Source organism: Phoca vitulina, unplaced genomic scaffold, assembly GCF_004348235.1.
Source record: "Phoca vitulina isolate PV1807 unplaced genomic scaffold, GSC_HSeal_1.0 scaffold32, whole genome shotgun sequence".
In the NCBI taxonomy this organism is placed as follows: Eukaryota; Metazoa; Chordata; class Mammalia; order Carnivora; family Phocidae; genus Phoca; species Phoca vitulina.
Genome location: NW_022589735.1, coordinates 93195 through 107245, shown reverse-complemented (window position 1 = coordinate 107245; position 14051 = coordinate 93195). Strand labels below are relative to the sequence as shown.

At 45.4% G+C, this 14051-nt stretch overlaps 1 protein-coding gene across 3 annotated transcripts in view; it reads left to right on the top strand.

Annotated features, from left to right (window-relative positions):
* The window catches only part of LOC116645323 (protocadherin alpha-C2), an 84813-nt gene that overhangs the window by 34425 nt on the left and 36337 nt on the right, over nt 1-14051 (top strand). Inside the window, exon 1 of one of the 3 annotated variants that reach the window (XM_032425470.1) lies at nt 2403-6019. The exons of 1 other annotated variant lie outside the window; for it this stretch is intronic. In XM_032425470.1, the coding sequence (XP_032281361.1) occupies nt 3464-6019 (2556 nt within the window). In that variant the 5' untranslated portion in view covers nt 2403-3463. Of the gene's footprint in view, nt 1-2402; nt 6020-14051 lie in introns of those variants that run through there. One more of the 3 variants, XM_032425468.1, reaches the window with a different exon arrangement.

Genomic DNA, 14051 nt, shown 5'->3' with positions numbered 1-14051 from the left:
AACTCTGCTGTGCTCTGTTGCTAAAGTATTTTCATATATCCTAAAAAGGTGAATCTCTGGGGGCACCTGGGTGGCTCAGTTGGTTAAGCATCTGACTTCAGCTCAGGTCATGATCTCAGGTCCTGGGATTGAGGCACCGCATGGGGCTCTGCACTCAGGGGGAAGTCTCCTTGTTCCCCCTCCCTCTGCCTCTCATCCCCACTTGTGCACACGCTCTCAAATCTTTTTTTTAAAAAAGGTGAATCTCTTGTGAGGAAGCAAATCCCTTGAAGGAATCCTCATGACAGAAGTCCCTTTTCCTTAGTGATATAGAAAGGGAATGGTTTTTGTCTTCAAAATATAGGATAAGCTCTAGAAGCAATTGGGAAAGCTTAACTTTGGTGCACACTCCGCTTCCTATCATCATTGACTTCCTCCATGCTATGTAGAGACTATCAACTAAGGTATTATTTGGTGATAAATGGTTGCATTTTAATCATAATAATAGTTAAAACATACTTGTCAATCACTATGCAAATTGCTTTAAATACATCATCTCATATAATCATAACTACCCTATGAGTTTTACTTAATATCGTCTGTCTTCACTGATTAAAATGAGTAAACTGAAGCTTAGGTTTCAGTGCATGTCCAAGGCCACACGGTGAGTCACTGGCAAGTGTATGACTGACTCCAAAGTCTGTGTTCCTAAACACTGTGCTATTCTGCTTTTTAATAGGGGTTCCTGAAGGTCCAAGGGAAGGAGTACATAACAAGGGAAGAAGTGGTCAAGGCATTAACATTCATATTGTCGACAGGGCACTTGCCAGCAATCTAAGCAACCTCATTCCACCAACTAGCAAGGCTGGCAAGGGGCTAAGTACGATAGTGTGAGGAACAAAGTCATTGTAGTGCTAGATATAGGACAATCTCTGTAGTAGGATGTCTTCGAAAAGATGGCGGATTTGTGTCCGCTTCCTGTTTGCCTTCTCAGTCACCGAGGGAGTAAATACTAGCTGAAACTTACGATCCTGACACATCAAAATGGACAACCTGGCAGGTGTCCTTGCTGAAAGATGGCAAAATTGCTAAAAGACAAGCCTTGTTTTTTCTCTAGAGATGTGACACTTGGGGGCTTCCATTAAAAACTTCACCAAGCCTCTGTCACTTTAATCTCTTTCTAAGTGCCTGTGATCTTTTCAGGGACACAGATCCACGCATGGTCAGTACCCAGTGGCCAGGTTTCTGACCTGTGCGCAGAGGTGGCAGTGACCGTCAGGGCCTGGGAGGAGATGAGAGAAGAAAAGGTCACTCTTCCTGACAACTTCTAACTTGATTCCACTTATAAGCCATTTATTTTCAGAAATAAGTAATGGGTGAAGACACAGGCCAGGCCCACGATTCATGCACTTGAGAGTTTAAGGCTTTCTGAGATCAAATTACCATAGCAAACAGAGACAGAGTTATTGTAGGGACATTTGGGGAGGAAGCAGACAGAGAGGGAGAAGCCAGAGACCTAAGAAAGGAGACAGGAATAGAATGTGATGGAAATTGCTTCCCACTCTGCACCCTTGAAGGAACAAAGAGGACAAATAAGAAGCAGCAGTGATAGGAGGAATCTGGGAGCATCTCTGGAATAAAAGTGGTTAGGTTGTGGAGTGTTGTCAGCAAGTGAACTTGGTGGGAAGGAAGGGATGTGCTAGTTGAGGCCTTTGAAATCTGGGTGTCAGGATCATTGCTTTGGCCCCTTCACCTGTCCCCTCAAGGAGGGAAGAATGCCAAATGTCAGCTCTCATTCTGGCTTTATTCCAGCCCGGAGCTAGAAAATGACCCACAGAGGGAGATCTTAGCAGTGAGAGGATGCTGGGAGATGAGAAAGGGAAAGGACTTTTCGGTGAGTGCTTTTTGCATGTGGGGCAATGGATTTTAAATTCCTGTGGAAGAGAGGAGAAGGCCTGGGAAGAGTGGGTGTCTGGAGCAGAGCAGCGGCCGTGACACAGCACAGAGACACTTCCTCGGATCCTTTTGCTTTCTTGTTCACTGAAGAGAAAACTGGTTGTCTTTTTGTTGTCTCTGTAGCAATACAAGGTTGAGTCTTAGAAGAAAGGAGGGCCAGAGGTGTAAAGGAGCCTCATATTTATGGAAGGGGAGCCGTAGCCATTGAAACTTGCTGGCTGTTGTAAGAGAAATCCCAGCCTCCCACAGTTTGCTTAATAACAGCAGATTTTTCACTGCAAAGCATTCAGTGGAGTCCAAATTCCAGCCTGGCTTGGGAGATCAAGAGTAACCCTCTTGATGTAATGGTTTTGCAGGCTCTTGAAGACATTGTCATCTGTTAAAGAAAAATTTTAAAAACACTCTTGAAAGAACAAAGAAAATGTCTTGGATGATAAATTTAAAAGATTTGAAGTAAAAGAAGGAAAAGCTCGAGGAAAGAATTTTTTTAAAATTTTACCAGATGTCCCCACTCTGATATAAAGGGGTCAAATAAGACCTTAGCCTGCAGTTTCATGGAGCCATTTTTGAAAGAAAAATTTAAAACTTGAAATATTGGTTATTTGCCAAGGTACACACTGAAAGCAAGCCCCTGGCTACGAGCAGAACTGAGTACTGGGATCCCAGGATGTTAGTTTTAGGCTTGCTCCGCAGAAGAGAACCGCACTTGCCATCCCCCTCCCTTTGCCCCAGGAGTTGAACACTTTCTGCACTATTTAGGAGTATTGTAGGGAAAAGGTTGGGGTCAGGTGAACAATTCCCATCATCAGCAACCCCAGAGCGCCTTCCTTGCGTTTGTTTCTTTTGAATGTGTAGCCGCCGCCCAGGTGCCCATACTTAGCTAAGGCCCCGAGTTTATTTTCCTGAATTGCGCTTGGAAATCTTTTCCTGGGAAGGTGATAGCCCAAGTCCTAGAGACATAACTGCTTGTCCTAGAATAATCTCCTTACGAAACCCGTTCAGCGGCCGAGGGACGGTGGAGACTGGCTGAACAGGGAGATGGGGGCAGGGAGAAAGGGAGTGGCCGCGTTCCCGCGGTCCGCCGGGATCCCGCGGGTCCAGGGTGAAGGAGCCGGAGTTGGAGTGGCTGGAGCGACCGATCACTCCGGGTCGCCGTCTGCCACCTCGGTGCGGAACCGGAGCCGGACTTGCTGAGCACTCCTCCCCCTCCCCTTCTGCTTCCTTTTCCCTCCCCCTGGAGCGGCGGCGGCGGCGGCGGCGACGGGCAGGCAGCGGAGCCAGGCGGAGCGACTGTGCGGCGAGCGGAGGAGCTGGGATATGGGGAGTCAGCGGGGGCGGCGGGGCCAGGAGCCCTCCAGGGGGCCGACGAGCGGAGCGGCCCCCGGCGTTTGCTAGCGCGTGAGCCGTGGGGGAGCGGGCGCACGGTGGCACTAGCGGAGGCGGAGGCGGGGCCCGGGCGTGGAGCACGGCTGGGAAAACTGCTGCCTCCGGCCCTGCCCGGCTCCTACCTCCGCCGCGGCCGGTGGCTATGGAGCTGGCGGGCCCCAGACCTGGGGCGACAGAGCATCCGCGACTCCGGGCGCCCATGTCCTGGCTGCTGCCGCCGCTGCCCCTCCTGCTGCTGCTGCTGGGCCCAGCGGCCTCCCAGCTGCGATACTCGGTGCCGGAGGAGCAGGCACCCGGCGCGCCTGTGGGCAACGTGGCTAGCGCGCTGGGGCTGGAGCTGCGGCGCCTGGGGCCCGGCTGCCTGCGCATCAACCATCTGGGTGCGCCCAGTCCGCGCTACCTGGAGCTGGACCTGACGAGTGGCGCGCTCTTCGTCAACGAGCGCATTGACCGGGAGGCGCTGTGCGAGCAGCGGCCTCGCTGCCTGCTCAGCTTGGAAGTGCTGGCGCACAGCCCCGTGGCGGTGAGCGCCGTGGAGGTGGAGGTCCTGGACATCAACGACAACTCGCCGCGCTTCCCGCGGCCCGACTACCAGCTGCAGGTAAGCGAATCGGTGGCCCCCGGAGCGCGCTTTCACATAGAGAGCGCGCAGGACCCCGACGTGGGCGCCAACTCGGTGCAGACCTACGAGCTCAGCCCCAGCGAGCACTTCGAGCTGGACCTTAAACCCCTGCAGGAGAACAGTAAGGTGCTGGAGCTGGTGCTGCGGAAGGGCCTAGACCGCGAGCAGGCAGTCTTGCACCACCTGGTTCTCACAGCTGTGGACGGGGGCAGTCCAGCCCGCTCGGGCACGGCACAGATCTCTGTGCGTGTCCTGGACACTAACGACAATTCTCCCACCTTCGACCAGTCCACTTACCGCGTCCAGCTCCGGGAGGACGCCCCCCCAGGCACGCTGGTGGTGAAGCTGAATGCCTCGGACCCGGATGAGGGCTCCAACGGCGAGCTCAGGTACTCCTTGAGCAGCTACACGTCGGACCGGGAGAGGCAGCTCTTCAGCATCGATGCCAGCACTGGGGAAGTGCGGGTAAGTGGAGCCCTGGATTATGAGGAGGCCTCTTCCTACCAGATCTATGTGCAGGCGACCGACCAGGGTCCCGTGCCCATGGTGGGTCACTGCAAGGTGTTGGTGGACATTGTGGATGTGAATGATAATGCACCAGAGGTGGTGCTCACGGACCTGTACAGCCCAGTGCCTGAGGACGCTGCATCCAACACCGTTGTGGCCCTCCTCAGTGTCAACGACCAGGACTCGGGCCTCAACCGGAAGGTGAGCCTGGGCCTGGAGGCCTCACTGCCTTTCCGACTGAATGGCTTTGGAAGCTCCTACACGCTGGTGGTGAGCAGTCCTCTGGACAGGGAGCGGGTGGCTGCCTACAACATCACGGTGACAGCCGCGGATGGCGGAGTACCACAGCTCACATCCCAGCGGACGCTGCAGGTTGAGATCTCTGACATCAATGACAACCCACCCAGCTTCCGACAGGACTCCTACTCCATCTACATCGAGGAGAACAATTTGCCAGGGGTGTTGCTCTGCACTGTGCAAGCCACAGACCCGGATGAAAAGGAGAATGCGGAGGTGACCTACTCCCTCCTGGAGAGGGAGGTTCAAGGGCTACCGGTCACCTCCTATGTCTCCGTTAACAGTGCCAGTGGCAGCCTTTATGCTGTCAACTCCTTTGACTATGAGAAGTTTCGGGAGTTCTTTGTGACTGTGGAGGCCCAGGACAAGGGGAGTCCACCCCTGAGCAGCACTGTGACCGCCAATGTGTACGTGGTGGACATGAATGACCACGCCCCTCACATCCTGTACCCTACCTCAACTAATGCGTCAGCAGCCATCGAGATGGTGCCTCGAACTGCCCCTGCTGGTTATCTGGTCACCAAAGTCATAGCCATGGACTCAGACTCTGGCCAGAATGCTTGGCTCTTTTACCATCTGGCCCAGACTTCTGAGCTGGACCTCTTTAAAGTAGAGCTACACACAGGAGAAATTAGGACTACCAGGAAGATGGGAGATGAGAGTGGGACGACTTTCAACCTGACGGTGGTGGTCTGCGACAATGGCGAGCCGTCACTGTCGTCCTCCGTGGCCATTACAGTGGCTGTGGTGGAGAGAGTCTCCAGAATCCTCCCTGATACTCAGAGACATGTTAAGAGTCCTCGGACATACTCTGAAATTACACTCTATCTAATCATAGCATTAAGCACAGTGTCTTTTATATTCCTTTTGACAATCATTGTTTTGAGCATCATCAAGTGCTACCGCTACACCGCGTATGGGACCGCGTGCTGCGGGGGCTTCTGTGGAGTGAGGGAGCGGTGCCCCGCTGAACTAAACAAACAGGCCAACAACAATATCGAGGCCAGGATACCGCATGGCCTCAAGGTGCAGCCGCACTTCATTGAAGTGCGCGGGAATGGCTCCCTCACCAAGACCTACTGCTACAAGGCCTGTCTGACAGCAGGCTCAGGGAGTGACACTTTCATGTTTTATAACACAGGGGCACAGACAGGACTGGGGCCCGGGGGAGCCCAAGCAGCTGCGAGTGAGAGCAGGCACCCCACAGGCCAAAGTGGGCAGAGTGCCGGGAACCTGATCATTCTAAAAAATGATGCTGTTTCTCAGAACGAGGTGAGAGAGCAGTCAAGGGGTCATGCATTTGCACACATCCCCTCCCCCGCGCCAGTGTCATTGGCTTTATTGAGTTACTAACAGTGACAGGGGTTATCTGGTAAACTGAATGTATATAGTACCTGTGACTTGATTATAACCTACTTTGTTTCCACTCTAGGAAAGTAACATCAGAGAATTGTTTTACTTTGTTTTCTTTTCAGATATATGAAGGCTTGACCATAACACTGTTAAGAAGTAAGGATTGGTCTTAAATATTTGATGTTAAAACATAGCTCTGCAGAGGGCTGGAACAGGCTTGAGAATAAGATGATGCCATACTGGGTAATGTTTTGAGATTCAAGGAGAAATGTCCTCTGCTGTATCATCTATAGGGAAAGTTCTCTTTGGAAATGCTATAGGAGTGTTGTTTTTTAAAAAGCTCTGAGACCTCTAGGGGTTGTGGTGGTCAACTCTGCATGCTTTCCTTGTTTATATATCCAGTTACTATTTCCAGTAATTGCACTGAACTGATGTGATAGGATCTTCTGGCAATTCATGTCAGAGGTGATAAAGCCATAGACTGTGGATCTCACCTTGAAGCCAAAGTTTGCTTTGTGGTAATTCTACTGTAGGGGTTTTCTGAGGAGATGAAGGATGGTAAGACAAAGAGACCAAGAATGAATTTGTCTGGTTGGACTAAGGAGATATTAGAACAAGTGGATCAATGATGTGGGGATGTGGTGAATAACAGGACAAGCTGGGATTGGGGAGAAAGAGGAGAAAAGAACTCTCCCATTAGTCACCTTTCTTGGCATAGGGGAAGTTCATCGTAAGATGATTTCCCTGCAGTAGGTTAAATGCAATCTGTAATTTCCTGATTTCCTGTTGACAATTTCGAAGGTTTTAATGAGATGTGAAGTAGCCTCTCAAGCCCTTTATATCTTTAAATTAAATGACAATACTTCAAACAACACTCCAACATATTCCGAAGTACATGTTCATTTTCGGTATCTAAGATTTAGTTTGCAATAGCTAGAAAAGCCTTGGAAAGTGGATGGCTTGCTGTACATGAAAGACAAGTGTTAGTAAATACATGGGTTTTAAGTTTTGTTTTGTTTTGTTTTTAAGATTTATTTATTTATTTGAGAGAGAGAGAAAGAGAGAGCGTGGAGGTGGGGGGTAGGGGAGGAGCAGAGGGAAAGAGAGTCCCAAGTAGACTCCATGCTGAGTGCTGAGCCTGACTTGGGGCTCGATCTCACAACCCTGAGATCATGACCTCAACCAAAACCAAGAGTTGGACACTTAACTGACTGAGCCACCCAGGCGCCCCTTAAGTTTTAAGTAGGCAGAGGCCAATTCGCTCATTATTATGAAGAATGTACATAAATTATTGGACAGTGCATGAATGTGTGGATGTTTTTGTGTAGTGTGTCTCCATATGCATGCTTGAAAATAGAGGTCTGCTTTGTGATACTTTCAAGTTGTATTTCAGAAGCCAAAATTTTGTCCCATCAATAGTGATGAATTGTTATCTTCCCAAACAACTACTTTGTAGCTAGGACTTTCAGAGGTACTACAAAAGGAATTAATAATATTTGTCCCTTCTATATTTTTGTGATGTATTTTCATTGACATACTGCTTTCTTTTTTTTTTTTTTTAATGTCCATAGTTTCACATTCTAAATTCATGCTAATCTTGAGGAAAGTAATGCATAAAATACAGAAAAAAGCCCAGATGGATAGAGAGTATTTCCCATGTACATTGTATGTAGGTGTATTAGAGAAGCCTGCTTTTAGTCAATATTGAGCAACCACCGGAGGCAGATTGCAGATTAAGAAAAACAGGGAGACAAAATCAAGGAGTTTCCAGAATTCTTTAGGTCATAGCTTTTGGAAGCCTGTAAAAAGGCTTAATAAGGATGCTGTAGACATTTGCTTAACAAATTCTTGTGAAGCCCCTCTGGGCCTGGGGTGGGCTGCAGGTGGTGAAGATGCTGGGAGAGCAGGCCGGGCAAGCTTTGCCACCAGCTGTGAGGAGGAAGCTCAGCTGCAAGACACTCTTCCCCTCCTTCTCCTGGCTCAAAGCGTGGGGCAGTTTGGTACATGAACTATTTCTGTCTTACACTGACCTGTGTGGAGAAAATTATGTCAGATAAGTCCTTGCTCTTGTGGGATTTTACCAGGAGGATGAATGCATGATTTTAATAAAGGCAGATTTCTGCCAGCCACGTTCAAAAATCCAGTGAAGAGCCCTAAGGTCTCTAGCTCCTGAAATTATTACAGTTAAGAGGAGAGAGTGAGTCAGGTCAGCGTGGCAAAATGGAAACAAAAATCACTCAGCTCTGAAAGTCATGACTGCTAGATCAACCTGTTAAACTTCCACGTTAGGCTTTCTCTTTTCCCTGCCTAGTTACTGCAGATGGCAGAAGAGTCCTAGGGTGCACTTCATGCCATGTGCCTATGTTAATGAGATGAAGATTATAAAGGATGAGTAAGGGAATCTGCACTCAGTGACCACTATGTTATATAAAAATGTTCTGCTTTGTGATATATGTGTGATTTCATTCCCTGTAAATCATACATGAAAGAAACATTTATGAACATCTAACATATGAGGAAATAAGCTCAGAGAGGTTAAGTAACACACACAGTCATTCTGTTAGTCTATTTTAAGTCCTGTCTCTCTGATTCCAAAGATTAAGCTGTTTGAAATAGTATGAGTAGACAGAAATCCCAATGTTTATACTCCTTTTGTTATGTGATAATCTGGCATTTGGCTACTACGGGTTCTAGTGTAAATTGACTGCTTTTGGAGAAAGAGTAATTCCTTGCATAAAAGTAGGTCACAGGCGGGAGGATCGATGAGTAAAATTGTTACTATCAAGCTGATATCTTTTTATTTGTTTATCTGTTTCACTTTGGCATAGCCTGTGATGATCTTTCATCTCGGTTCTTTTTCTGATTTCTCTTTTGTTGCTTATTAAACAGCATTTAACATCAGACTCTCATCTTTTGATAGATTTCACCCCCGGTGAGCCTATTTCATGAGCCATTTGTGCAGTGAGGTTTCTGAAGTAACTTTTTGGCAATGGGGCAGAATTTCTCTTTTGAGATTTCTGAAAACCTGATATTGAATGTGGTTGGCACCCCTTTCAGAGCCTCCAAGAAAAGGAAACCAAATCTTAAGGTAGATTCTGTGCGTGGTCCTGTGACTCCTCATGAGTCACTCTGAGTGCTCTGGGCAGATTTGTCCAACTGTGCTTCCGTGGGACCAGGTGGCATAAGATGTGGAAATCACAAAAGACTAGCAGAAATAAGTTTGCTGTCATTTCTTTTCAAGCAATTTGTAGCCATCAGATCTTCAGTATTTCTGCCACTGTGTATATACATTCACCCCAATTGCAGATGCGATGATCCGAAAGAGCTAACCCTTCTTTTAGTGGAGCCTAATTTTTTCCCCTAGGACTAACTTTTCTATCTGGTGACTCTGTCCTGTATCAGAATTTACACTTAGTGCAAAGGGACACGGTGGTCAATTCATAAAAAGTGTGTGATGGTCAGAATAGGCAAAGAAATTCTATCTGTGAACTTCCATTCCAGTGTTTCACCCTCTCATGGTCACTTTTGAGTGGTGGGCTCCTTTGTTTTGCCATTTCTATATTGGTTATAGGACTGTTCTTCTGAGAAAAGGTTTCTTTTCTTTGGTCTGGTAATATAATAATTTCTTCAAATTACCTCCTTCCTTGCTTTTTCTGCAGATCTGCTGAGCCAGATGGAATTATGGCTGAGCTCTTCTCAGTCTCTTTATCTTGCACATATTCTGACTGAGGAAGAAATCTATTTATTGTAGCTTGAATGTCATTGGCTTCCCCTTTCCTCTGACATGGGCATCTGGTCTACCTCCAAACACTGCAGGGACACAGCCTGGCATATTATAAATTGCCTATTGGCATGCTGTCTGCTTGACAGAAGAGTAGAGTCAGTTCTGGATACTTGCCTTGGTTTGCCACCAATTTTTGCTCTCAATGAGGTTAGGAAGATGTCAATTCACAAATATTTGAGGAAAACTTGCCATCACAGAGCCCAGAGGTTTCGATGAATTTAATGGAGATTTCCAGGTGCCTTTGAATGTGACTTTTGTTAGGAATTCACCTGGCTCAAATTTCCTGTGCATAATAAGTATGACTATAAATTTAGTTTATCCATATGATCATATTTTGAGCATTATAATCTATAATCATGATTTCAAAAATCAAAGGGCAAGAGGATTCCTTAGCAGTATTTCAAATCTGCTCACCTAAAAATTACAATTTTTTTCTTTCAGGAATATGAACTTGACAAATGTAAAGAAATATCTGACATTGCAAAGGTGAAGAAAAATGTTAGTTCCTTGGCACATAAGCAACATCAGTTCCTTTCTGGCCTTGCAGGGTCAGAATTCTGGGCTCCAGGGAAGTGAAACTGTGAGTGAGGGAGTAACTGCTGTGCTAGCAGGCTCTGCGTCCAGAATTAAGCAAACCTAGCATTTTCTGTTGTGCTGGAACCCATTAGTATGTTTCAATATTATGTTTATTTTACTTCCCTGCTTCATGGATTAGCAAGTGACTTCAGAGGAAAGTAGTTCATTTTGAATTCTCATATTTCTCATCTTTTCAGTTGCTTTACTAGAAGACTAATAGGTAATATAACAGTGATTATTTTAAATGTTATACTCCTTCTTGCCTTATTGACCAACAGTTTATATATTCATTTTCTATTGCTTTGTAAGAAATTACCACAAATTAGTGGTTAAAAAGAACTCTCATTTATTCTCTCAGAGTCCTGCAGGATGTGAGCAGGTTCTCTGCTTAGGTTTTCACAGGGCTGAAATCAATATGGCACCCTGGCTGAGTTCTCTTCTGGAGGCTTTGGGGAAGAACATGCTTTCAAGTTCATTCAGGCTGTTGGCAGATTTTACTTCTTTGTGGACTACCTACTTACATACTGCTGGCTGGAGGTCACTCTCAGCTGCTAGGGGTTGTGCTCAGGTCCTTGCCTCATGATCCTCTCCATCTTTCGAGCTAACAGTGGAGAATCTTCTCTCATGTGGAATCCCTCCCATGCTTCAAATCTCTCCAATTTCTGTCTCTGATCTCTAGACCCAGATTTAAAGGGCTCATGTGATTAGGTCAGTCGGCCCAAATGATTTCCCTGTCTTAAAGCCAAGTGTGTCATATAACATAACCTAATCAAAGTAAGAGCCATCGTATTTATTCTTGGAGATTATGCAAGGCACATACACCAAGGTGTGAGGATCTTGGGGGGCATTTTAGGATTCGGCCCCTCATAGTTTATATCAATGATCTCAAAATATCAGTGTGAAAAATCTGCAGTGGATACATCCTTAATAGAGTCCTAATAGGAAGCAAAAGGAGATGCGGCATGTAGTTACATGTCTCAGAGGGCCATTTACTGATAGCATCAACATGGATTTCCATGACAAGGAGTGTCATTTCCTGAGTGGTCCTATGATTTTCTTTTGAAGTGATAAGGTATTTTAAACCTATTTTATTTTAAATTTGTCTTGAAAGAGTGATTCACCCTTCTGTAGCTCAGATATTCTATGGTGTAAATAATAAATAATATTGTTACAGGATAAGTTAAATCTTTGTTATAATTTTGATAGAAACTTAAACGGCTTCTTGTTCTTCATTAATGCTACATCACCCATATGGACTACCTAATTCAGTTTTTCCACATCTGGAGCTTTGTGGCTATTAGTCTCCTGAAGGACTAAGCTTTGAAAAAACAGAACATAATGGGGCTTTCCACCAATAGGAATTAAGCATAGTTCTGGAATGTATCATCCAAGTGTTAGAAAACTAATTCAGATCCTTAGTATATGTCTTCAATGTATCTGGCATATCAGTAGTCAACCTTTAAACTTGAGTTTTTCTGATTTTAATCAAGTTTGGGTGAAACCCACATATATTTATTACCTTATATTTTGTATCATTTAAAAATAAATTTGTATCTGGGAAACTCAGATGTAACAAAGAGAAAAAAGAAAAGTACAGTTGGCCCTTAAGCAATACAAGGGTTAGGGGTGCCAGACCAATGCACAGTTGAAGATCCAAGTATAAATTTTGATTCCTCAAAAACTTAACTACTAATAGCCTATTGTTGCCCAGAAGGCTTACCGAGAACATAAACAGTTGGTTAACACATATTTTATATATTGTATGTATTATATACTGTATTCTTACAATTAAGTAAGCTAGAGGAAAGAAAATGTTATTAAGAAAATCATAAGGAAGAGAAAATACATTTACAGTACTATATATGGTATTTATTGAAAAAAATCCACACATAAGTGGACCAATGCTGTTCAAACCTATGTTGTTCAAGGGTCAATAATATATGTCATTCCATGTAAATTAGTTTAAAACACAAACTTTTGTGGGGCACCTGGGTGGCTCATTCAGGTTAAGCGGCTGACTGTTGGTTTCGGCTCAGGTCATGATCTCAGGGTCCTGGGATCAAACCCTACATCAGGCTCTGTGCTCAGTGCAGAGTCTGCGAAAATTTCTCCTTCTCCCTTTGCCCCTGTCATGCGCCGCCCCCCGCGCCCAGCCTGGCTCACGTTCTCTGTCTCAAATAAATAAATCTTTTTTTAAAAAATGCACAAACTTTTGTGTTAGGGAGACCTAAATGTAACTATCAGCCAAACCCACCAATCAGGCAAATGATTTAATCTTTCCAAAGCTCAGATTTCTTATTTCTATAAATTTAAGTACATTAATATTACCCTTGCATGATAGTTCATTTGTTCAGAAACATTTTTGGGGCACCTGGGTGGCTCAGTTGTTGAGCATCTGCCTTTGGCTTGGGTCATGATCCCAGGGTCCTGGGATCGGGCCCCGCATCGGGCTCCCTGCTCGGCGGGGAGCCTGCCTCTCCCTCTCCCACTCCCCCTGCTTGTGTTCCCTCTCTCACTGTCTCTCTGTCAAATAAATAAATAAAATCTTAAAAAAAAAAAAAAAGAAACATTTTTAAAACGTACCAAATACCTGAACCCTGCGAAGCTCTGAGGACATAGCTATGTATTATGAATATCTGAGGATATTCATATGTTTTATGGACAAAACAGATATGCCTTTTATAGAATTTATGGTCTAAAAGAAGTGTTAGGATAAATGCACCAATATGTTTAAAGTGCTTATCCTATTGCCTAATACTGTGTGGAGACTTAAAATACTGTATATTCTTCCTTTCTTTTCCCTGCCCAATCTTACTACCCTAAGACATGTCCTAATTACAATTCTGATAAATGAATCTGAGAAGCATCTTGTTGTTGATGGACTGTTACAGAAAATAGCAGCATGACAAATTGTCATTTGAGGAAGTGAGGTTGTGTAGGGAACTGAGTTCCTTGGTCAGTCCTGCTAGAACTGTGCCTTTCCGCAAAATGAGGTTGGTGCTTTCATTCCAAAGATGAAGTCGCAGCAGTCTTCATCACGAATGTTACCCAATCACAGAAAAATTGGCAACATTTGCCTAACAGATGTCCAAGTCTTTATTAAAGGAAGGTTCCTACAGTTGACACGAGTGCTGCTGATGGTAAGGGGAGAGATGGTGATGATTGGATTAATAGGAAATAGTTCAGCCATATTTCCAGCTTTACAGAATGATTTGCAAATAATTTCTCTTTTGTTCCCTGCAACACCACTGGTAGAAAATGAGAACCCTTTCATTTCATCTGTAGAATTTTATGCTACTTTATACGGAGCATCCATAGCATGCTATGAACTTAACCACCAAGGATGAAGCAGCTTGCATGTTCATATCTTGCCAGCAGAGTGGAAGGGACCAGAAAGGGCAGTTAGTGTATGGGGACATTTGAGGTCAAGTATCCTCGAGTTGTAGCTTTTTCTGGGCCTTGACTTCGGCTAACTCTCTGAATACCATCCAACCACCCCGAAGTCTGTCTGGAAGTTGAGATGCTGATCACTTCTTTCCTAGGTGTTGTGAAAAAGTGTGGTTAGGAAATACTCTGCATCCTTTGAATAAA